The sequence below is a fragment of the Choristoneura fumiferana genome, chromosome 28 (assembly GCF_025370935.1).
Source record: "Choristoneura fumiferana chromosome 28, NRCan_CFum_1, whole genome shotgun sequence".
Lineage (NCBI taxonomy): Eukaryota > Metazoa > Arthropoda > Insecta > Lepidoptera > Tortricidae > Choristoneura > Choristoneura fumiferana.
In genome coordinates, this window is record NC_133499.1 from 5,520,209 (window position 1) to 5,545,678 (window position 25,470).

The 25,470-nt window shown below is 38.2% G+C and overlaps 2 protein-coding genes across 4 annotated transcripts in view; both read left to right on the plus strand.

Annotated features, from left to right (window-relative positions):
- The window catches only part of LOC141443939 (uncharacterized), a 215,344-nt gene that overhangs the window by 4,567 nt on the left and 185,307 nt on the right, over positions 1 to 25,470 (plus strand). For 2 of the 3 annotated variants that reach the window (XM_074109361.1, XM_074109362.1), the window contains exon 4: positions 339 to 3,593. In XM_074109361.1, coding sequence (XP_073965462.1) covers positions 339 to 497 — 159 coding nt within the window. In that variant the 3' untranslated portion in view covers positions 498 to 3,593. Of the gene's footprint in view, positions 1 to 338; positions 3,594 to 25,470 lie in introns of those variants that run through there. The other variant, XR_012453094.1, reaches the window with a different exon arrangement.
- The window catches only part of LOC141443779 (fatty acyl-CoA reductase wat-like), a gene marked incomplete in the record, with an annotated part of 45,009 nt that continues 38,881 nt past the window's right edge, over positions 19,343 to 25,470 (plus strand). The window contains 1 exon segment of the mRNA XM_074109139.1: positions 19,343 to 19,723.

Genomic DNA, 25,470 nt, shown 5'->3' on the forward strand with positions numbered 1-25,470 from the left:
TTGAAATATAAAATACAAAAAGATTCCAAAAAAACAATCTTAATATTTTTTTTATCTAAGTGGCGTCGGTGTCGGGGGACCACGAAGGTTAATACTTAAAAAAAAGACATATGTACTTTAGTTTTCTGTTTACTTTAGCGGTCCCCCTACACCGACGAGCGGTCGCGACCCACAGATTGAAAAACACTGTTGTAGTCCAAAAATTCTACATTTAAAAAAATAAAAGAAGATAGTCTTGTAGTGGTATACATTGCCAAATAAAGGGTAACAAACCCTTGATTGTATCAACCCTCACCTGCGGCTCGGGTGCACTCATACAATCTACTATTTAATTCCAGGCCGCGATGCGAAGCGCTTTGGCAGCAGAGAAGCAAGCGGAAGCAGTAGCGCAAGGCGTGGAGTTACTTCGAGACTTGGTGGCCATCTTGCGTGAACGTCCGTTGCCTGCACCGGCGCCGCCGCCCGAGCATCTGATGCATCACCACCACCGGCTATGAGGGGGGAGGGGGGGCGGAGTGACTGTCGAAGGATATTTGCCGCACAAGTCAATTTTTTAACCGACTTCAAAAAAAGGAGGAGGTTATCAGTTCAGTTGGTTTTTTATGAACATGAAACTTTCTGTCGCTTATGAAAGAGTTCGATGTCACTTTACAATAAGTCCTATACTATAGGACACTGAGCGGTAGGAGGATATACTAATCAAATGTTTTTTTTTTAAATCGGGACCGATCCATCCCCCTTCCCAACTAAGAAAAGTTGACCCCCCTCCCAAGCACATAGTTATTTCAAAGTTTAATGTCTCAAAAACAGCTTAAGCGATTTTAACAAAACATATCTAAGAACCACCGCAATGAGACTCGCTTTTACGTAAAAAACCGCATCGGAATCAGTCCGTCCGCTCGAGAGCTACAATGCCACAGTCAAATATTGGCGTCAAATTTATAACACCCCTCTTTTTGGGTCGGGGGTTAAAAATGGTATTGATAGACGAGCTGCCAGACAGATACAAAGACAGTCAGACAACAATGGTTAGAGGTGAGACGTACTAGGCAAAACGCGGACTGAGTCTTGCGAGTACGCGTCCACAAAAAGACTACTTAACTCAAAGAGGGCTATCGTTTTTTGTCTCACTAGATGGCGCACTGTTGCGTGAGGTTTTTAAGTATGGCTTTCAAAGTCTGTTATTACAGGCGTGAAAACAAAGTTTAGATTAAAATCATATTTAATACACCTTAAAACCGTACCATAAAAATATCGAGCATGCCACAGTGTTGCATAGTCCCCGTTTCGTTCGGAAATAAGGGAGGACAAAGGTTTCCGAAAGACAAAACTGTCTCAAAACACAGACATTCATTGCCCCGGAACGCATATTTGCCATAATTAATTTCAGATATTGCAAAATATTCACAAAATTATTCTAATTATAAATAAACCCGCGTAGCTCACCCAAAAACTATGAGATTTGACATTTCGGAGACCTCACGCTACACTAGCGCCCCTAGTGGCGAATTCATACGCGATAGCCCTCATTGACTCATTGCGTAAACAAAATGATTCCCGTAAATGCGCTCCCGTGATTGCATATACACCGTGCTAATTCCAGTACTTTTACGAATATCAAACTACCGAAATGTCATCAAAAGAAACTGGACCTTTTTGTGTTCATGCTAAAAGTGTTATTTGAACAAATGAATACTCGCTCCTTTTTCCTGGAATTCATCGATCGATCGATGGTCGATGGACGATCCCGCAGGCCCGAAGTTCCCGGACGTTTTCCGAACTCCTAAATACTCGTACGCTAAAAGAATCGCGGGCGGGAACGCGTACTCACGCGTCCAAGCCGAAACCTATTCCATTAAATACGTCTCACCTCTATTAATGGTTCCATTTTTTCCTTTTGAGGTAACATTTTTTTTAATCCTGTAACTTAGGTAAGTTTTATACTGTTAACTTGATTCTTAGTTACTTAAAAGAAAATGAATAAAATAAAGAAATATTTTTTAGTGTCATAGGTATAGCTACCGTACAGATGTAGTGAACAATGTTTTGTCATCGTATATTGTCGGAAAATTTCGTATTTATCTTGCTTCTCAACTCGCTTACTGAAGTTTACTGAAACTAATTGAGATAGCAATATAAATATTAACATCCGATAAAATACTATGAAAAAACACTCACTAGACCTGTACAACTAAAATGTCAATGTCAATCGGCACTCGTCGGTTTTCTTTTTCCCCCTGAAGATTCAAATGAGACAGAATAAGTTTTTAAAAATGTTATTTTTAATACAAGCTTTTTTGCTGCCTGCACTTTTTGACGACTGTACTTGCTTTGTTATCTAAGTTACATTTGCGCAACAAATTTCGAGTCAATGCCATAAACAGTTGAGGAGTTCCGTCCTGCGGAGACGATCCTGGCCGGAGCACCAGGATGTCACTACCACATTATTGTATTGTCACCGGTTTTACATACATCCATGCATACATTAAATAAAAGCTTGTAAATAACCTAACCAACAAAAAGTTGTAAAACTCACTTTTTGTCACTTCAAAGTTCAATATCTCAAAAACGGCTGAACCGATTTTGATGAAACATATCCAAGAACCATCGCTAGAAAACCTGCTTTCAAATAAAAAACCGCATTCAAATCGGTCCACCTGTTTAAGAGCTACGGTGCTACTGACAGACACACAGCGGTCAAACTTATAACACCCCTCTTTTTGTGTCGGGGGTTAAAAAGGAAACCGATGTTTCGAGTTCCAATGGACATTAGCTAACAAATTCAACGAGGGTTTCTTGACAGGCGAAATATGCTAGATGGCGTTAGTGTCGTCGGTCCGTTTGACGTTACAGTCTCGCTTGCGATTGGCTCATTTAGTTATTCAACCAATCACAAACGCGACGCAAACGTCAAAGTTGTCAAACGACCTCGCGACACTAGCGCCATCTATCCTGGCCCTATACTGCGAAGTGCAAAACTTGAATCTCGCATGTTGCCGTCCCGCTGACGCTTATGTCATTTACTACGCGAGTGAAAGGGACGGTGCGATACGAACTCTAAATAATAAAAAAAAATATATATTTAAATTTCGGTTCTTTTACCTTTTCATTGTACCTACTTGTAGTGTCTACTCTTGTGTCTGGTATCCTGTCAATCGTTCAAAGGTTAACTGGAAGAGATCCCTTTAAGGGATAAGTTCGCCTTTGTACATCTTATTATCCTGTGTTCTGTTATTTTCATGTGTTTTTATGTACAATAAAGAGTTTTACAATACAATACAACTCTGATTTTCGTAGTAGCCCCTCTCTGGCCCTACGAAGTGCAAAATTCTAAGTTCGTATCTTGCCGTCCCGCTGGCGCTGATATTATTTAATACGAGAGTGAGAGGGACGATGGGACACGAACTTCGATTTTTTAATTTCGTCGTAGCCCCCTGTTATGAAACCCTTTGTACTCTATTATAGTCATGGTTTTCTGATGTTTATCCATAGTTATGATAATTTCAATTTTTACCTTATTTTATGTGGAGACATTTATACTTATTAAGACTACTTTTGTATATCCACTTTTGACAAATAAAATATTGTAAGTACCTACCCTGTTTTATTATTTTTAACAGACTAAAAAAAAAGTCAATACCCCCACTGTTTTGAAAAACTTTAAATCCCTCCCACTAATATTATTTTCGTTTAGGTTTTATTTTATTTTATGTAAGTAAGTCTAAGCTGAAGTGGGACTGGGCTGGCCATGTTTGCCGCATGCCAGACGAGCTTTGGGCCAAGATAACCACCGAGTGGATGCCCACCAACTCGAAAAGGCGACCTGGCAGACCTAGGCGGCGATGGCGGGATGAATTGGACTTCTTCTTGAAGGACTGGCCCTTGTATGCAGGGGACAGAGAGCAGTGGAAGTATTGGGGGGAGGCCTTTGCTCAGCAGTGGGACAGAATAGGCTAATAAGTAAGTATTTTAAGTTCAGGATAGGAAGTTTTATTAATTCAATGCTTATTGTTATTCCTACATGTAATTTTTATTTTAATGCTAAAGTTTGTAAGTCTGTTTGTGGGTTTGTGTAACCTCATCACGTCGAAACCGCTGAACCGATTTAGATGAAATTCGGTATACAGATGGTTTGTGTCCCGGGGAAAGACATGAAAGTTTTTATCCCGGTAAATTGCATAGTTCCCACGGGACAGCGATAAACGAATACTGCGCGGACGGAATCGCGGGCAACAGCTAGTGAAAAATAAAACTTGTTTCTTCTTTTTACCCAACTGCCCGAAGGAGGATGTATGTATGTGTGTCTATTTCGTTGGTCCTCTGCAGCCTAAACGGCTGGACGGATTTTAACATGTGGTGAACGTGTGTGTTTGACCAAGATCCTGCGGCAGCCTGGCCTTCGTTATGAGTCTATATTAATTCGCATAAATTAATTGGCTGAATTGAAATTGGCATAACATTATTTCGCATAATTATTAATTCGCATAAGGGTGAAGACCAAAAAGTTGAACACCTTTAAAGCTGCGTTAGCACGTAGTTTTAATTTACATTTGTATGATTAATTGTCGTGTCCCAATGAAAAAAGTTAATGGAAATAATAACTACCTGCTAACGCAGCTTTAACGGTGTGCAACTTTTTGGTCTTCACCCATAACGCATAATGTAAATGAGCATAATGTGAATTGGCATAAATTTAATGCTTATAAGTATATAAAAAGAGAATAAACATAAAATGATTATTTTAATGAAATTGTTAATTTTATTTGTCAAACAATGTACTTACCTATAAAGTGTTCGGTACATTAAGTGAAAAATTATTACTAAAAGTAAAATTATTATTGTTGTATTTGCTCAATTCAATGAAATCTGAGAAGTCTATGAAATTGTCTATTATTGCCTATTATAAAAAAAAATCCTACCATCTGAACCTAACCTATAAAGTTGGTTTTGCCCTGAACAAGCAAACTCGCTTGATAAAATTATCCGTACTTAAGCTACTAAGAACGGCGAAGTATGCAGCTGGGGCTCCTCCCACCCGCGTCTCACCCCTCACGCCCCGCAAGGTTGCTCTGTCTAGACGTCTCCGTCGGATTACTGTAGGGAATACATAAGTATTACAGATAGATTAGAATATATTATGTACTTAGATAGTTACTGTTTTAAATGCAAGTGATACACACAACTTTAAAATATTTTGCATGTATTAAATATAATGACCCGGATAACTCGCGTCTTGTTTTGTCTTATATCAGATTTGATAAGGTATCTGTACTTGCGAGAGAGAAATTTTTCATTCCGCGGAAAGTGCGTGAAGCCATCGAGATTAGTCGTCGGCCGAATTTCAACCGGGATAGTGGTTGGACGGTACCTTCCGAGTTGGAAAACGGTGTTAAATACTCGTGCTGCGTCATCGGTGTGTGTGAACGTACCTTTACAGAGCGATGTTGTTAGTGTTGTGTGCTACCCTACATTTGACAGTTGTAATGATGATGAAAACGCGGGTAGTTGTGTGCCGGTGTCAGTTTCGTCGGGTAGTCGCGCGAGCAGAGCGGCGGCGCGCAGTGCGCGTGTTGCAGCAGCCGCTGAGTCGCGTTGCTCCGAAGACGAAGGGCTACGGATTAGCCCGAAACATGTCGAGCTAAACTCGATTTAAGACGTGAGTTATCCGGGTCATTATATTTAATATGAGTGAGTCTCACGGTAGTTTCATATTTTGCATGTCTTTCTGGCAAAACAGGTCGCACTATAAATTGTATGTAAACCATCTTCTCTGTACCATGTTTGAGTAAATAAATTACTTATTACTGAAAGGTGCTGAAAGCAAGATAAATACGCACTTATACGACAAAATACGATGGAAAATCATCATTCAATTGATCTGTAGCGTACTCTGATTGGTTTTGTGATTTATTTATTATCGGTTGGTGAAATAAAACAACTGTATTTCAAAAGAAGTTATTATTGAAGCTCTCATTTAAGTTTAGGTAGTGCCACCAGAGTTGAGGTCACGCACACAAGAACATGTCATGTAATGACAGCGGGATTTTGTCATTCGCTCCTTCATTTCAGCTTCTTCGTGTAGCTGTGTGTATAATCATTCACTTCAACTCTCGTGGCACTACCTATACCTACATGAAAGCATCCTGACGGCGAGACGGAAGTACCCTCTTTCCATCCATCATCATCTCGAATCCCCTGGCCACTTCGACATCAACCATATTTTCGACCATACTTATTTTGAGCCAAGTGGTCGTATAACCTATGGCTTCGATCGCCAGGGTAGATATTTCTATGAATAATACAAATATTCGCTGTCGGGTCTTGAACGCTTATCTAATATTTATTTAAGTATGAATTTATCTATATAAGTATGTTTATCCGTTGCCTAGTATCCATAATACAAGCTTAATTTGCTTATTAGTATGGGACTGGGTTAATTAGGGTTTTCACAGACGTGAAAGGTCACTAGATGGCGTTAGTAACGTGAGGTCCGTTTGACGAATAAAAATAAAATTCGACGCTTGAAAGTAGAAATTGACTAAGCGATTTTTTAAGATAGTGATTTATATTATATACCTTCATGTATAAAACTCACTATCTTAAAAAAAATGTCGCGTAGTCTATTTCTACTTACAAGTGTCGAATTTTATTCAGTAAACAAGTTCCCTTATACCAAAAATACAATATACTTCACAAGGTAAGCGAACGATAGCACGACTTAAAAAGAAGCTTTAAAGTAACAGCGCCATCTACCGACGAGTAGGAGAACTAAACGGTTCTTCACAAAAATGTCTCGGGTAATGTAGGTATGGTAATAGGGAATACAGATAGGTTAAAATCAGAAAAGTACAAAGACGAAATTGCTTTGAGACTGCCAGTCAATCTTCGAGCGGTAGAGAGGAGCAATCAATTAGGAGAATGAGGGTTTTCACAGAGGCGAAATATCGCTAGATGGCGTTAGCATAGTTTTTGGGTGAGCTACGCGGGTTTATTTATATTTAGAATAATTTTGTGAATATTTTCCTGAAATAAATTATGGCAATTATGCGTTACGGAATGTCTGCGTCTTGAGACAGTTTTGTCTTTCGGAAACTTTTGTCCTCCCTCTTTTTCCGAACAAAATAGTATTCCTAAATAATAAATTAGCGTAAATAGTAAATTGCGTAGTCCCGACGCAACACTGTGGTTGCTCGATATTTTTGTGGTACGGTTTTAAGGTGTATTAAATATGATTTTAATCTAAACTTTATTTTCACGCCCGTAATAACAGACTTTGAAAGCCACACTTAAAAACCTCACGCAACAGTGGCGCCATCTAGTGAGACAAAAAACGATAGCCCTCATTATTGTCCCATGATATAATTCGCATTCGCAATCAGCGTGAGACCGTTCCTGCAGCGTCGTCCTGTGTCCAAGCTGCAGTACCGATGGTGGACATCTACCTGTCTCGGTTGGACAAGAAGACGACGCCTGAGGTGTTCGAGCACATCCGCGAGGTGGTAGGTACAGCGCCGGTTACAGGGAGCTCAGCTAGAGCTGTCCATCCTCCCGCTCGAGCCTCAAAGGGCTAACAATTTCAGCTCATTTAGGGGCTGTTTCACCATCCATTGATTAGTGTTAACTGGCGGTTAAATGTGATGCAGTCTCTATTTGTTTTGTTCGAATAGACGGAAACGGCATCAGATTTAACCGTCAGTTCAGTTAACACTAATCAATGGATGGTGAAACAGCCCCTCAGAGTCCAAGTGCCTGCCAAGCACGAGCAGATGTTCCTGCGCTCCGAGTTCTGGCCGGAGGGTGTGGTGTTCCGCCGTTTTAGGGTAGCGACGAAGACGACTTCAAAAATCCCTAATTAGTTTTTTCTTTGTATGTTTTTCTTATGTATTTTTGTATTTTATGTGAATAAAGAAATTTGAATTAGATTTCGTCCACAGAAGGATCAAGGTTACACGTGCCTAAAACCTCAAAAAAACATGTCTTTAACAACATTTTAATTATTCTAAAAGGTCTCTGATACCTAATATAAAATATTCACCTTAGCCAGTCGGTTGGCTGGCATTGCACGCTTGTTTACGCCATACGGAACTTTATACAAGCTTTTTAAGGTTCCGTCGAACTCAGGAACCCAACCCTTATAATTAGCTATGACCGTCCGTCCGCGTTTATATTGGATACTGCGAGTGCTAGAAAGCTGTAATATTGTATGAAGGTTTATCTAGACACGCTGTAGTGTATCCAGCCAAGCTCAAAAAAAAAGGACTGGCCCTAACTACGAACGAAGTGCAAAATTCGGACATCTTGCCGTCCCGCTGCGTGGGTCCGTATTGGCTCGCATACCATTGGAAGTTCGAATGTAATGTTTGCCAGAACGATCGTTTGTCATAACTCTTTTTTCTCTGAATCCAATAATTGTTCAGAATTGTTATAAATATATAGGACGACCATTTAAAAATTTCAGAAAACTGTAAGGTTTTTCAGTGGAAAATAAAGCCGGCCAAGCGCGTGTCGGACACGCTCGACATAGGGCTCCGTAGTCATTTGGAAAATTTAATACTTAAAAAATAAATAAATATGTACCTACTTTAGTTTCCTCAAAGTCAAAGTCAAAGTCAAAATATCTTTATTCAATTTAGGCTATAACAAGCACTTATGAATGTCAAAAAAAAAATCTACCACCGGTTCGTGTTAACCTTAGCTGTCCCCCGACACCGACGACGCTTAGATAAAAAAATATTAAGTACTAGGTAGGTACTTACACTAAATTAACTTGGTCTAATTTTGCGGGCAATCAGTATAGTCCCCGCTGGATAGGGATAAACGAATTCTTCGCAGATGAAGTCGCGGGCAACAGGTAGGTAGTGCATAATTATTTTTTACTTTTTAGTTGTCTATTTTGGCGGCGTTTTTTTATCGGCGTTTTTTTTCAGGCGTTTTTTTAGTGTGTCGTGGGTTCTTTAAATTTTCATGTTTTGCTCGACTTGGCGGGGGCACTTGCGTGCCCCCAGATAGAACTGTGAAGTTTATTGTTATCTATATATTTATTATTCAGTATTATTTAATCATGGAATTTTGCCGGCCTTATCGCCAAATTGCCGCCCGGGGCGTACCGCCCCCTTCTCCCCGCCCCTACTACGCTACACAAGTCCTACACGTCGCGAGTTTTATTATTTGTTTTTCAATCACGTATTAAATTAAAAACAAAACAGATTCTTGCACGTTCTGGTGATTTACTAGAACCTTGGACTTGACAGATTTTTAACACTTAAACCTCTATTTACGAAAAGGTACCGACTTCGGCTGCGTTTCAAACCAGAGATGTGCGGGAATAGTAGATTGTTGCACCAAGCAGAAAGTAATTTATTACCGCACCGAGTGCCGATTTGGAGCCCGAGCGTTAGCGAGGGTTTTAAAGAGCACGAGGGCAATATAAATTATTTAATGCGAGGTGCATAATCTGCTTTTCTTTCAACTATTACAGGAATAGAAGACAAAAAAAAATCATGCTAAACAATTAATAGGAAAGAAATGTCACTAGCAATCGATGATACCATTTTTGTAAGTTTACATTCGCACTCTCAAAAAATGTCCACGGAAAATTCGCAAGGTTCCCAATTAGTTTTTTTATTTTTTTATTTCTTACTTTTTTTTGTCAGAGTTAGTATAAGTATATAGCAAATATTTTAGTATTTATTTATTTGGCAAAAAACATAAAATACATAAGGCCTTATTCTAATAAGTCTTACAATATTATAATAATAATAATACTAATAATTCATTTAATTCGAGTAACTTAGTGACTCATACATAATTGTTTTAGTAAGAACTTATTAGCTAAGTGTTAGTTAAATCTGTACTTACATTGATTACAAGCAATAAAAGAATTGAATTAAATCGAATTGAATTGAGTTATAACACAATAATTAATGAATTAATTTCTTTACTTAATACTTAATTTCTACACCTACCATGCCCGTGTCACTGGAACAAACACAGAATGTATTATGCACCCTGGTAGGGTATAGCCACATTTATAATAATGTTATCTAATTCTATTAGGCAACTAAAAAGTAAGACATCCCACGTACTTGCATTAAAGCTTAAAAACTACGGTTACATTATGCTATAAATTAAATTAGACTGTTATAAACTATTATGGCACAATAATATCCTGTTTACAAAAATGCGTATAATAATATAATATAATTTAAATTTAATGATATTTTCACTCGTCCATAAATTCCTTAGTAGAATAATAACATTTTTCTAATAGATCTGTTTTTAATTTAAGTAGCTATGAATAATGTATTACTTTTACCAGTGATATGGCAAATTTCGGATGTGCGCCCAATTTCGGTCGCAAAAAGAGGGGTGTTATAAGTTTGACCGCTATGTGTGTCTGTGTGGCTGTGTGTGGCACCGTAGCTCTTAAACGGGTGGACCGATTTGAATGCGGTTTGTATTTATTTGAAATCAGGTTTTCTAGTGATAGTTCATAGACATGTTTCATCAAAATCGGTTTAGCCGTTTTTATGATATTGAACTTTGAAGTGAAAAAGTCGGGGGTTTTTATTTTTAATTGTACTATTTTGCCGGCATAGTTTACCTATATATTCGTACAAAATTGCAGCTTTCTATCCTTGATAGTCCCTAAGCAAAGCCGCGGACGGACATACATACAGACAGACAGACATGGCGAAACTATAAGGGTTCCGTTTTTGCCATTTTGGCTACGGAACCCTAAAAACTGAGGCTGCGAATACATACGTCCTACATATTTTAGTCTGGGCAGTTGTACTGATCAATTGCTAACAAATATTTGAACTTGACATGTAATGTACTGGAAAAGTATTTACTTTCTTAAATAACATATTATAATTTAGTTTACATTTTTCTTTCTCTTTTGTCTAGGCACTTATAGCAAGTTTATCGAATGATTTATTAAATGTTATTGCGACACGGGTCTATGGTGGCCTAAGAATCAAATTGGTTGACTGTACTGTACTGTACATACATTTAGGAGATTCTTTTTTATTCATATAGATTTAGCTTAGTAAGATTGGAAAGATTTTTGTTTTTATTATAAACAATAGATCTCGGTTCTTTAGTGTACAATCAGCTTATTTGAAATCGCTTATTGTTCTAATAATCAATATACTGTTTATTTGTGTAGGTACGCTGTACGTGATCATCTCTATTGACGACTTATTTACAAAAATAGACCATTCTATTTTGATCAAAGGTCTCCGAAATAAACGAAAGTTTTGTTTATTCAATTCAACACCTGCATGGATTATCATCGTAACTCATTTTATCGTTTACCTTTACTTGCCTGAATTTCATTTGCCCGAATTTCACTTGCCATACCAACGTTTGCCATGAAATATATGGAACCGTGCTGTTTTCAGGATTTACTTAAATGTCATCATATAGAATGCAGTAGGTTAGGTTAGGTTAGTTTAATATCAACTCCGAAGAAATCACAATTTCAGTAATAAATTACTTTATGGCAAATGAAAATTCTAGAAAACGATACATTCGGGCATATGAAATTCGGGCAAACGATAGAGAACCTCATTTTATACCCCCCGGCGCAAAAAGAGCGGTGTTATAAGTTTGACCGCTATGTGTGTCTGTATGTCTGTGTGTCTGTCTGTCCGTCCGCGGCTTTGCTCAGGGACTATCAATGCTAGAAAGCTGCAATTTTGCACGAATATATATGTAAATAAACTATGCCGACAAAATGGTTCCATAAAAAAATTAAATAAATATTTTTTTAGGGTACCTCAATAGACGTAAAGTGAGGGTGTTTTTTTCGCATCCAACCATGTGAGTAGTGTGGGGTATTGTTGGATAGGTCTTGTAAAACCATTAGAGTGTTGCTAAGGCGATTTTTCGATTCAGTGATAGGTTTGGAAAATATTCAACTTTAAAGTGCAAATTTTCATTAAAATCGAGCGTCCTCCCCCTCTAAAATCTAAGCCGGTGGGTGGAAAAATTTGAAAAAATTCAGGATGGTAGTAAGTATATCAAACAAACAAGGAAAACTATAACGGTTAAGTTGTCTTGAGAATTGTTAATACTTTAAGAGTAAATAGTAGCCTAAGGTATAAAATATACCTAAACTTGGAATATTCCGTACAAAATATGAAATCCTTAAAAATATATTACTTAATTTTTTCGTAATGGCTACGGAACGTAATGGTGTCCGACACGCTCTTGGCCGGTTTATTCGCCTGCCGTTGGAACAGAGTAGGTAAAGCATGGTGAACGGTTATATTGTTCTGATGATGAACTCTGATTGAGTTCAAAACGTCCGTCAGGCTTTGATAATTAGTTTTTGTAGAACATTTTTTACATAGACGTAGTTATCGTAAGATTTTGGGTGAGCCAAGTTGTTTCAATTCACGTCTATTAAAGTTTTGGTTACGATTTCGGTTTCGTCCGAAACCAGTGCCCTTAGTGTAAGTTTTCGGTTACAAAATACGTCTCGATCGCGTTCGCGTTAAAATCTCAATTTGTATGGAAACACGAACATCGCAAACGATCCGCTAGAGGCGCTGTTCGTGTTTCCATATAAATTGAGATTTTAACGCGAACGCGATCGAGACGTATTTAGTAACCGAAAACTTACACTAAGGGTACAGAGCCGAAACCGAACCTTCGGTTTCGTTAAAAAACTGCTTCTTTCGGACATTACTAAAATGTACCTTTCTCAATAAAACTTGGACTTAGCATCCGCAAACGCCACGCATAGTTATGAATAAAATCGTCTTGAAAATATTGCGTCAATAATATTAACATGCGAGAAACTATTCAACGACGCATAAGTGATAATTAGAGAGATAGCTTTCTATCGTTTTACCCGACAGCGCTAAGGAGGATATTGTTTTTCGAGCGTATGGTATTATATGTCTATTTCTTTGATCCTCTCAGTAGCGTAAACGGCTGGACGGTTTTCAGGTGCGTGCGACCAAACCGCTGCTTTATAAACGGTGACGGCACGGAATCGCAGTGACGCACCTTATGCGCACCATTTTTTTTGCATGCTTTCCACACCGCTGCTTAAAGTACGCAAACGGTGCGGAATCGCAGTGACGGGCCGTAAACGACAAGACTTTTGTTCGGTAAAGTCCTGACGTTTACGGCACTCAGTGCGATTCCGTATTTTAAGCAGCGGTGTGGAGAGCATGCGATAAAAACGGTGCGCATACGGTGCGTCACTGCGATTCCGCGCCGTCCCGTTTTTTAAGCAGCGGTTTGGTCGCACCTTTCAACATACTTACTGTTGTATTTGACTTTGTTTATTGAAGTGACAAACGTACATCAGATAGAATACAATGTATAGTAAAGAATAAGAAATTTAAACATTTTGATTAGCCAGTTATACAACATACTCCCCCGTAATCAAAACAAGATTATAAACATAAACCTATTCCTTTTATACAATTCTGATGCTTGATACGAGCCAATGGCTTAGTTAGTACATCAGCCCACATCTCCAAAGTATTGATATATACGACATTAACAATATTGTTCGATAATAAATCTCGTATATAATGAAATCTTGTGTCTATATGCTTGGTTCTGTTGTGGTGAACGGATTCAATGCCAACTTCTGGGCAGACTGTGAATCATTATAAATAGTAATAACTGTTGACATACCAGTAAGTTCACACATCAATCGCCTGAGAAATTCAGCCTCTCTACCCGCACTGGACAAACTCATATATTCCGCTTCGCTGGATGACAGGGCAATGGTGGTTTGCTTCTTACTTTCCCATGAAATGGCTCCCCCGGCCATAGAAAAATAGAATCCGGTGTATGAACGACGATCCATAGGACAATTGGCCCAATCTGCATCCGCGTAGCCAATTAGACATCCACCGTCTTTCCTGTAAGTAATGCCCAAATCCATAGTGCCTTTCAAATATTGTAATACACGTTTTGCCGCCTTCCAATGACTTTTATCATATTTAGTATTGAATTGACTCAAATATGATGTAGCAAAAGCAATGTCTGGACGAGTATTAACGGCCAGAAAATTGAGTGAGCCTATCAATTGCTGATACGGATAGGATAATGAAGATTCACTTACATTCTTCTCACTCGGCAGAAACTTTTTAGTTTCCAACGGCGTAGGAACGCTCTTACAGTTCATCATGTGAAACTTTTGTAGCAAATCACGAATGTAACTTTCTTGAGATATTTTAATCTCATTAGGTTTGTAATGTATATTTAAACCTAAGTAATAACTAAGTTTGCCAATCACTTTCAGACTAAAATGATTCCGCAAGTCAGATATGACAGTATTTAGCGTTTTATTTTCTTTGTACAAAATGACAATGTCATCGACATGGAAAGCGAGTATTATTAACTCGTTACCAAACTTTTTAGTATAAATACATGCTTCCGAAGGAGTTTGGTTAAAACCTATGCATTGTAAAATTTCGGTCAACTTTTTATACCATGCTCGTGAAGCCTGTTTGAGGCCATAAAGCGATCGTTTCAGTAAACATACTTTATCTTCTTGACCAGGTTTTATAAATCCTTCTGGCTGACTCATATACACTTCTTCCTCCAAAATTCCGTTTAAAAATGCCGTGTCAACGTCTAAATGGTGCATTTTCATTCCCTCTTCCGCAGCCAATGCGAACAACATGCGTAAAGAAGAATTTCGGACGACTGGAGAGAAAGTTTCCAAGTAGTCAATACCATAAACTTGATTAAATCCTTTCGCGACAAGTCTGGCTTTATATTTAATTACGTCACCATGCGCATTTTTCTTCAGCTTGTAGATCCATTTGCAAGGTATGACTTTCTTATCTGGTCTATCAACGAGAACCCAAGTTTGTTTCTCAAGCAGTGACTGATATTCATCTTGCATAGCTTGATACCATTTATCACTATCTTCTGCGTTCAAAGCCTGTGTATAAGTTGTAGGTTCATCCATCAGCTGAGGGGATGAAGTTTGCATGCATACAAAATTGGCAGCAGAATTAGGTTTTCTAGGTCTCAAATTGTACCTTGGTTCTACAGAATCAGTATCAGATTCAGTTTCTTCTGATGAAGATGCAATAACAGGTTGAACTGACACATTTGGAGTAACAGCGTTATGCCACTGCCCCACGACATTAATATCAGACTGAACATCTTCTGATATAATATCTACAATATCAGGTTGAATCTGTTCATTTTCGATGACAGCGCTTGTGACAGGTGTTCGACTATCTGAACTATTTGACGAGTTTACTTGCGAACTAAGCAATAGAGGTACAACTGCTGATTCGGTTAAATCATTATCAGACTTACAAGTTGTCTTTACTTTCAAATCTTGAAAATCACATTCAAAAAAAGTAACATCTCTGCTTTTCACAAGTCTTCTGGGATATCTAATATCTCTGAAAAAATAACTTCTTGGATCTTCTGAATATCCAACGAAAATATACTCGGATGCTTTCATGTCCAATTTCTTCCGATTACATTCAGGGACATGGATGAATGCTCTGCATCCAAAAACACGCAGATGAGAAAGATTTGGTACCTTAGCATACCATTTCTCGTACGCCGTCTTCCCATTGAGAGCACGGTGAGGAGACCTATTTTTAAGATATACAGCCATCTCTGCAGCATCTTGCCATTAAGCCGGAGAAAGGGAGCTATCAGAAAGCATTGACCTTACTTTCTCCAAAATTGAGCGATTTGTTCTTTCTGCAATAAAATTTTGCTGAGGACTGTAGGGAACTGTTGTTTGGTGTTGAATTCCTTCATTTTGTAAATATCTCGAAAATTCAGCATTAACATATTCTTTTCCATTATCGCTCTTCAATATCTTAATCTTTGCTCCTGTTTCCCGCTCTACTGTGGACTGGAAAACATGAAACTTGTTCTTTACTTCCGCTTTTGAAGGAATAAAGAATACAAAAGTCATACGAGAAAAATCATCTATGAAAAATAAAATATACTTATTGCCTTGAAATGAAGTTTCAGGCAAGGGTCCACAAATATCTGAATGAATAAGTTCCAGAACAGAAGTTGATCTTTTATGTGAAACTTTCTTAAAGGGTTTCCTATTCTGCTTACCTTCAATGCAGGGGATACATGGTTCCTTATCGACTTCTGAGTAGTCCACGCCCACTGCGTGTCCCTTCCTCAGTTGATCCATTCCGATGCGACATAAATGACCTAGTCGTCTATGCCAGAGCTTGAAGCTAGAAACATCAGAGTTAGTCTCAAAAGCAGATAATTGAGTAATTGGGTTGACCGTACAGTCTAAAGAATACAGTCCACCACATATAGAACCATGTAAAATTACATCGCCTGTACAAGAAAAAGCATCAGAATCATAAAAATTACAACCTGTTCTATCAAAAACTACGTTAAAACCTTTATCTACTGCCTTCTTCACTGAAATAAGATTAGAATTCAAGTTCGGTACATGAACTACATCAGTAATCTTCTTTATATTCGTATTCTGACCGCAAGTGGTGATAGAAATATCTCCAATGCCTTTACTGGGCAATACATCTCCATTTGCAATGGTTACAGTCCCAATAGACGAACTTCTCACATTATTCATCCAATCAGCTCGTGACGTCATGTGTGCTGAAGCTCCAGAATCAATAAACCATTTATCACGCTCTAATCCGTCATTGACATTCAGTGCACATAGAGAATTTTTGTGATTTACGGGTCTCTTCTTCTTGTCCTTTTTATGGGGACAATCTGGACGCTTATGTCCTGGCTCCATGCAGTCGTAACACACAATAGGTTTCTTCGGTTTGGATGTAGAAGGTTTGTTCTGGTTCATTCGTGTACGAAGAGCAGTATCTGGGTTATCTATAGCTGGTTTATTCAGTTCATTCAATAATTTGGTCTTAATTAAATCCACTGTAATGTCTATGTTGGAATTTTCCAAAGCCATTACTAAAGGTGCATATTGAGGACTTAAACCTCCAAGAAGAATCGCAGCTATTGAAGCATCTTCCATAATTTTGCCAATGTCGGCTAAATCTTGCACAGTTGACATGACAGCATTTATGTACATCTCTATATTGGAATCAAAATCATCAAGACAGTACCTGTAGAGTTTCCGTTCGAGGCTTATACGTCGCCCTAATCCTTTGTCCTCGTAAGCGGACGAAAGAGCATCCCAAGCTTCTTTGGCTGTTTTGCATGACCTTACATGAGTTATTGCCATACCATCTATAATAAAGTGAGACATATTTTCGATAACGCCTTCTGATCGTTACGTGATTTTACCTCAGTAGGAATTTTACTTTCATCAGAATATCCGATGATCGTCTCCCATAACTCTTCATGCATAAGGTACATACGCATTTTGAATTTCCATACGGAATAACCGTCTCTGTTTATGAGTGGTTTTATGCCAGAAATCGAATTATTTGCCATATTTATACGCACAGCTGTTTGATGTCACAACAAAAATAGTATGAAAATATCTTCGTGAACTATTGAAAATTTTCACAGATTTTCATAATTTATAAACGCACATACTGGAAAAAACTAGTAGATTCACTTTTTATAAAGAATATATAGTTTTTATAAGTAATACTCAGTTAAATATAGAGTTTCGTGCTGATAACGAATGTTGTATTTGACTTTGTTTATTGAAGTGACAAACGTACATCAGATAGAATACAATGTATAGTAAAGAATAAGAAATTTAAACATTTTGATTAGCCAGTTATACAACACTTACGATCATTAGATCCGTCATAACCATAACTGTCGGAGTGACGTAGGGAATACATATATGTATATATATTATTATATTTCAAAAAGGCGTCGGCGAAAAAAATGTGGACCAAATTATTTTTATTGTAAGCGCTTAATAGTATCAAAAGAAAGCTAATAATTGATATATTCCCTTCCACAATATTATGTTTTATAACACTTTTAAGATGTCATTTTCACAGGAGCATAAAAGTGCGAATTTAATAAAAATAAAAACCATCACCGAATTATTTGCTGTAGGAGCTAGCAAGACGACCGGATGGCAAAGTGGTTAGAGAACCTGACTACGAAGCTTGAGGTCCGGGGTTCTAATCCCAACCAGGGCAGATATTTGTATATGAATAATACGAATATTTGTTCTCGGGCCTTGGACGTTTAATATGTATTCAAGTATGTGTTTGTCTATCTATATAAGTTTGTTTATCCGTTGCCTAGTGTCCATAGTACAAGCTTTGCTTAGTTTGGGACTAGGTCAAATTGGTGTCAAGTATTCCATATTATTTATTTATAACAAGCTTTTATTTAGTTTCACCTGTCCCGTTGTCTCTCTGTCTGTCTTTAATCAAATCACGCAAGTTAAATTCGACCAACTTCCAGTAGTTGGACTGACTTGGAATTTGGTATACTTACTTATGTAGATTGCGTGACAATACAATAATCTGGTAGTGACATCCTGGTAGTCTGGCCAGGATCGTCTCCACAGGACGGAACTCTTCAAAGGTTAATGGCATCGACTTGAAATTTGGTATGCAAATGTAGTTTGGGTGACAATACAAGTACAGTCAACAAAAAGTACAGTCAGCAAAAATAAACTTGTATAAAAATAAAAAACAAAAATAAAATTTATACTTACCAAAAACTTGATATATTATTTATTTATTTATTTATTTATTTATTGCGAGATATTATTCGCTTTTGTTTCTTTACAAGTTCCTTAGAGCGAAAATTCCTATAGTGCGAAAAAATAGCAATAGGAATTCTACGAATAATCCATACCTACTTACTAGTATTATAAAGTGTGTTAGTATGTTTGTCCGTCTTTCACGTCGAAATGGAGCGACGGATCGACGGGATTTTTGGCAAAGAGACAGTTTATGGGCCAGAGAGTGACATAGGCTACTTATTATCCCGGAAAAATGCACAGTTCCAGAGGGAACAGCGCGCGATAACCGAATTACACGCGGGCGAAGCCGCGGGCAAAAGCTACTTCTATCATATAGTTCAGTGAGCAAACTTTTGTGTTCAAGTTACGTCTAGGAAAATGAAAATTTTTGGAGGTAGGTACATACACCATAAATGAAAAATGGATTTACATCTTTGTGCCTAAGTATTTTTCTTCCATCCGTCTATTTAGCTTTATGAGATAACCTTATTTTTCCAAGGCACACCAACTAATGACCAGGGTAGGTACACCAGTACGCCGCGGCACACACTTTGCGGAACACTGATCTAGTTTACGCTTCGCTTTCATATCGCCTTGCACGTTCAAATAAGACGCCAATGGATTCTTCACTTCGCCGCTACCACTCTCCGTTGACCCGCCGCCCCCCCTTACTTTCCCCTCGCCAGAGTGGGGGTTCGGACTCGAGAGATCACACAATGCCGGTCAACATCTTCAGCTCGACATAATACATAATACGTTCACAATACTCATGACTTTCATTGAAGTTTGACGTAAAAAAACGAAACGACAACGAACCTTAGAATCGCGCGAACTTACAAATTTAACCTAGAAATCCGTGAGAAATTCGACTGTTCTTTGCATAATACAAGCCAACGGCGATTTTTATGTAATACGCTGTAATAAATTGTTATGTAAGAATCATTTTGACCTCATATTTTGGCGGGTTGCGGGCAGTCGGCCGCCATGTTCGAATCCGTTCGCGCGCTTTCCCATTGACAGTTCATGTGTTCCAATTTCGTGCGTGCCAGTGACATTAAATAGTGCAGTGCCTTGGAATTTTGCGAAGTAAGTTTTTAATCGTGTCTATGGTTGCGAAACTTTTTTTTAAAATGTTTACCGTTACGAGTTGTGAAAGTCTCTCGCGGAAACGGCGGTCCGTTACCTTTTTTTATGAAGTGTATGTAGGTATGTGTGTTGAAATATCGCAACTTAGAATTACATAGTATTGCCCAATATTCTGTGGCCACTTCCGTAACCTCATTTTTTATCTTGTAATTCGCACGGTATTTAGCTATTTTGAAACGACGTCAAATGTCGTAAGGGACGATATAATGCAATAAGCAAGGGATCGCTAAGTTGGTGTCTTAAATTTTTAGTTTTTTGGATAAATATTAACCTATTAAATATAATTTAGTTTCTTACGATAATACATGCTTACTAATATTAATATACTATCCTAACTTCTTACTAGTATCTATTACAAACAGAACAGTTTATGAGAATGTATGTCGAATTTTCCTTACTTGACCAAACTTGGCACAATTTGCAGAAGTAGCGAGAAACTGTATACATATACAGGTATTTTAACTAAGTTCACTAATTTTTATTGGAAATACTTTACAGATTTAGTTTTACAAAAATTGTTCGTTTAAAGGTATAGATAGATTGAATATTTACTTTTCTAACAAGTTTTTATTCAACTTGTGATGTTTGTTTTTAACCCCCCATGCAAAAAGAGGGGTCTTATAAGTTTGACCACTATGGTGTCTGTGTGTTTGTCTGTGGCACCGTAGCTCTTAAACGGGTGGGTGGACCGGGGGTTAAAAAACACAGTGCAGTGCTCTTTAGGCTAACACTACACTGTATACATATTACCTACTAAGGGTCTCTCCACATATTATTTTTGAATCGGCGATAGCCGAAAAAGCTCTAAGTACTTATATTATGTCTAAAAATAAGAGGGAAATAACCTAACCTAACCAACAAAAAGTTGGAAAACCACTTCAAAGTTCAATATCTCAAAAACGGCTGAACTGATTTTGATAAAGACACACAGACACACATAGCGGTCAAACTTATAACACCTAACTTTTTACGACTGGTTTTCAACTTTTTATTGATTAGGTTATCATTTCTGAGTAGCCATTATCAGACACGACAAAGAAGCCTATATCTGATACGACTCTTTCTAGTGTGTGTCAGATTTTTTGCATGCTGCATGACAGATATGAATGCAGTACAGAGTCCTCGGTGCGCGAGACCGACTCGCACTTTGCTGGTTTAATTAAGAAAAACTTGACTGATTTAGGAAGGGACGGATATAAGGAAGACTAGAGTCTTCCACCAGTGTGTGTTGCCAGTGATGACTATGGCGCTGAGACGTGATCCTTGACTGTTGGCCTCTTGGAGAGGCTCAGAGTCACGCAACGAGCTATGGAGAGAGCTATGCTTGGAGTTTCTTTGCGCGATAGAATCCGGAATACGGAAATGCGTCGAAGAACTAAAGTCACCGACATAGCTGGAAAAATATGCAAGTTGAAGTGGCAATGGGCGGGCTACATCGCTCGAAAAACAAATAACCGTTGGGGGGAGAAAAGTCGTCGAGCGACCACAAACCGGAAGACGAAGCGTTGGCAGGCCTCCCAGCAGATGGACTGACGACATCGTGAGAGTTGTGGGAAACCGGTGGATGCAAGTGGCGAGTTGTCGTTCATTGTGGCGTTCTACCTTAGGCTGCTATTTACTACAAATAATTCTCAAGCAATCTCGATTCCAACGCTCGATTTCAATGAAAATTTGCACTTTAAAGTTGAATATTTCGCAAACAGATCACTATCACTGAATAGAAAAATTGTCTTAGCAAAAATGGTTATAAAGGACCTATCCAACGATACCCCACAATACACGGTTAGTCGAGAAAAAAAACCGGCCAAGAGCATGTCGGACACGCCCAAAATAGGGTTCCGTAGCCATTACGAAAAAATTAAGTAATATTTTTCTAAGGATTTCGTATTTTATACGGAATCTTCCAAGTTTAGGTATATTTTATACCTTAGGCTGCTATTTACTCTTAAACTACTAATAATTCTCAAGCAAACTTAGCCGTTATAGTTTTTCTTGAAAGTTTGACATACTTACTACTATCATCCATCATTTTAGAGGGGGGGATTTTTCGATTCAACAAATCGTTGAATCGAAAAATCGTCCTAGCAAACCATGGCTTTAAAATATCTATCCAACGATACCCCACACTGTAGGGATGAAAGAGAAAAAAAAATCATCCCCACTTTACGTCTATGGGAGGCACCCTAAAAAAAATTTATTTTGGTTTTTTATTGTACCATTTTGTCGGCATAGTTTACATATATATACGTGCAAAATTACAGCTTTCTAGCATTGATCGTCCCTGAGCAAAGCCGCGTATGGATGGTCAGACAGACAGACAGACATGGCGAAACTATAAGGGTTCCGTTTTTGCCATTTTGGCTCCGGAACCCTAAAAGCCTTTGGTGAATATTGACGATTTTCTCGGGGGTATTAATGGTCAAAATTGATGTTATGTACTTTAAGGATGGCCCCAAGCAGCGTCCTATATTTGAGACCTTGAACATCTGCACCGAAGCGTGCGTTGCGCCACAGTACGCTAGTTACGTAGTGTTACGAATTGCGATTTGGGTGGTGTAGAGATAGTTTAACCTTGGTACGATAAAGAAGAGCGCAAGTAACAGGGCGTGGAGTGACTAGATAGAAGAAAACCGGCCAAGAGCGTGTCGGACACGCCCGAAATAGGGTTCCGTAGCTATTACGAAAAAATGAAGTAATATTTATCAAAGGATTTCGCTGCTATTTACTATTAAACTACTAATAATTCTCAAGAAAACTTAACCGATATTTCGCTTGATTTTAATGAAAATTTGCACTTTAAAGCTGAATATTTTGCAAATCAATCACTGAATCGAAAAATCGTTCTAGCAACCCCGTAATGGTTTTAAAAGACCTATAATATCCAACGATACCCCACACTACAAGATTGGATGAGAAAAAAAAAATCACTCCCACTTTACATCTATGGAAGGAACACTAAAAAATTTTGTTTTGTCGGCATAGTTTAAGTCATATGTATTCATGCAAAATTATCCCTGAGCAAAGCTGCGGACAGACAGACAGACAGACATGGCGAAACTATAAAGGTTCCGTTTTGCCATTTTGGCTATGAAACCCTAAAAAACCGGACACGCTCAAGATAGTTACGAAAAAATAAAGGTGCGGTGCGGACGGACATAACTGTCATCAGCATCCGAATCTGACCTTTTTTGCAAGGGTCGAATATTGTTGTAGGACCTTGTTCAAGGTCCGCCCGGATTGCTACCACCATCTTGCTCGCTAATCCTGCCGTGAAGCAGCAGAGCTTGCACTGTTGTGTTTCGGCGTGGAGAGTAAGACATCGCAGCCGGTGAAATTACTGGCACTTGAGGTATCCCATCTTAGGTCTCTAGGTTGGCAACGCGTCTGCAATACCCCCCCTGGTGTTCAGATGTTAATGGGCGGTGGTGATCTCTTACCATCAGGAGCCACTTGCTAGTTGACCATCCAGTAGGATAAAAAAAATTGATGGTCTAAATTGTCGAATATGTCTGAGAATTTCTGAGGCGATGGATGAAAGTTGAGTAAGTATTTAGTTGCTTACATTAATTGAATTTTACAGTGAATTGGCTTACAGCTGTATTTAATACTGTGTAAATTTTGTTTTAGTTAGTAAATAAATAAATACATTAATTTGAATTTAAATGGGTCCCACTGAAAAACATTGTTGCTGCTTGGTTGCTGCATGCTGAGTGGGCCCACAATTTATACTATTCGATGTTTTTTAATTGTTTCTTTCTAACGTGTTTTTTCTCTATATCGAGTATGTGTTAATAAATATATATGTGTATATATATATGTACATATCTCCCTCTCTCTCTCTCTCTCTCTCTCTCTTCTCTTACCATTAAAACCCGACGCCACGCCACGCTTGCGACACGCCTTGTATCGTGTGTCAGGGGGCTACTACGGAATCCGAAAATAGAAGATTGTATGGTTCCGTCCCTCACTCTCGTATTATAGTAGATTGTTCAACAAGGGACTAAAACAAGCCATAATGTCACGAGATGTTTAGCCACCCGAGCAGACGAATTTTCCAAGTCGGTATTTTTAAACCTTAGGCTGCTATTTATTTACTCAAACTACTAATAATTCTCAAGAAAACTTAACCGTAATAGTTTTCCTTATATTTCCCACTAATATTACAAATGCGAATGTTTGTAAGTCTGTTTCTTTGTTACTTGCTGAACCGATTTAGATGAAATTCGGTATACAGATAGTTTGAGTCCCGGGAAAGGGCAGGATAGTTTTTTATACTCGTAAAATTTCATAGATCCCGCGGGATAGCGATAAAGTCACACAGAGCGGAGTCGCGGGCAACAAACTAGTTAGTTATCCTGCACACGTATTTTTAAAAACGCTCGGTGACTCAGTTCAAGTTATTCTCGGTATGTATGTTTGGTCGCAACTCGCTCTTGACCTAAAAAAATCGCTTACTTTACTTACTAGTCATAAATATTTAACATGTATTTCATTGTCACGTTTGGCCTGAGAAGGAAATGGTACTGTCATTATCATACAGCGAATATTTTACCCGACAGCCCGAAGAAGGATTATGTTTTTCGACAGTAGGTATGTATGTGGGTATGTATCATCATCATCCAGCCTATATACGTCCCACTGCTGGGCACAGGCCTCCTCTCAGAACAAGAGGGCTGGGCTATAGTTCCACGCGGGCCCAGTGCGGATGGGAACTTCACACGCCCATTGAATTGCTTCGCAGGTTTGTTGGTTTCCTCACGATGTTTTCCTTCACCGCAAAGCTCGTGGTAAATTTCAAATGTAATTCGCACATGAATATGCACACACATGTGGTATGTTGTATGGCTATTTTTTGGTCATCTCTGCGCGTAAACGGCTGGCAGGATTTTAACATTTGAAATGTCATTAGATTCTTCATAACTGTCGGAGTGACACAAGGTATAAATAAATATTTCAATATAGCGTCCGTGAAAAAAATTTGACTGGGGAATCAAAAATAGTAGTTGTACAACAGAGCATAAAACAGTCATTTTAGCCAAGACGTTCTATCCACCGAGCCGACTCGGTACGGCGAGGGTGGATGGACACGTCGAGGGTAAAATGGCTTTGTTGTTCGAGTTTTACACTCCGCTTTTCTCTTAGATTGCGAGGAAATGAAATTATTTAATTATTTTTTATACATTATATTATTATTATTTTTAATTATATTTTTTAAGTATTTTTAAATTAAAATTATTGAAGAAATATGTAGAAACTTTTTGTTTGTGGCTGTTGATACCTGATTACCTTGGTCATAGACGAAGATTTTACTTTATGCACTAGAGCATAAAAAGTCATTTTATGTCGCCTAGTAGTAGCTGGACGTCTGGATAAAGTAGGTAGCCTATGTATTATTCCAGAGCCTGGAATAATACATAAGCTACTTTTTATGCCGATATTACCACGGGATGGGATAAATCTTGAAATTTCAAACCGCTGGGTTTAGTATTTAATTTTTGAACAGTTTTTCTTAACACAACCTCAATGAAGATCACAATATAAAATTTGGGGATTCCCAGGAGAATTTTGTAAAATCCCTAAGTGTCAAACTCTCTTTTCGAACTCTAAACTCTCGTAAAATAATAAATTAAAAAATCAACAACCCGACTGCTTTAAAAAGCTAAAAGGAAGAAAACGAGTCTAGTCGT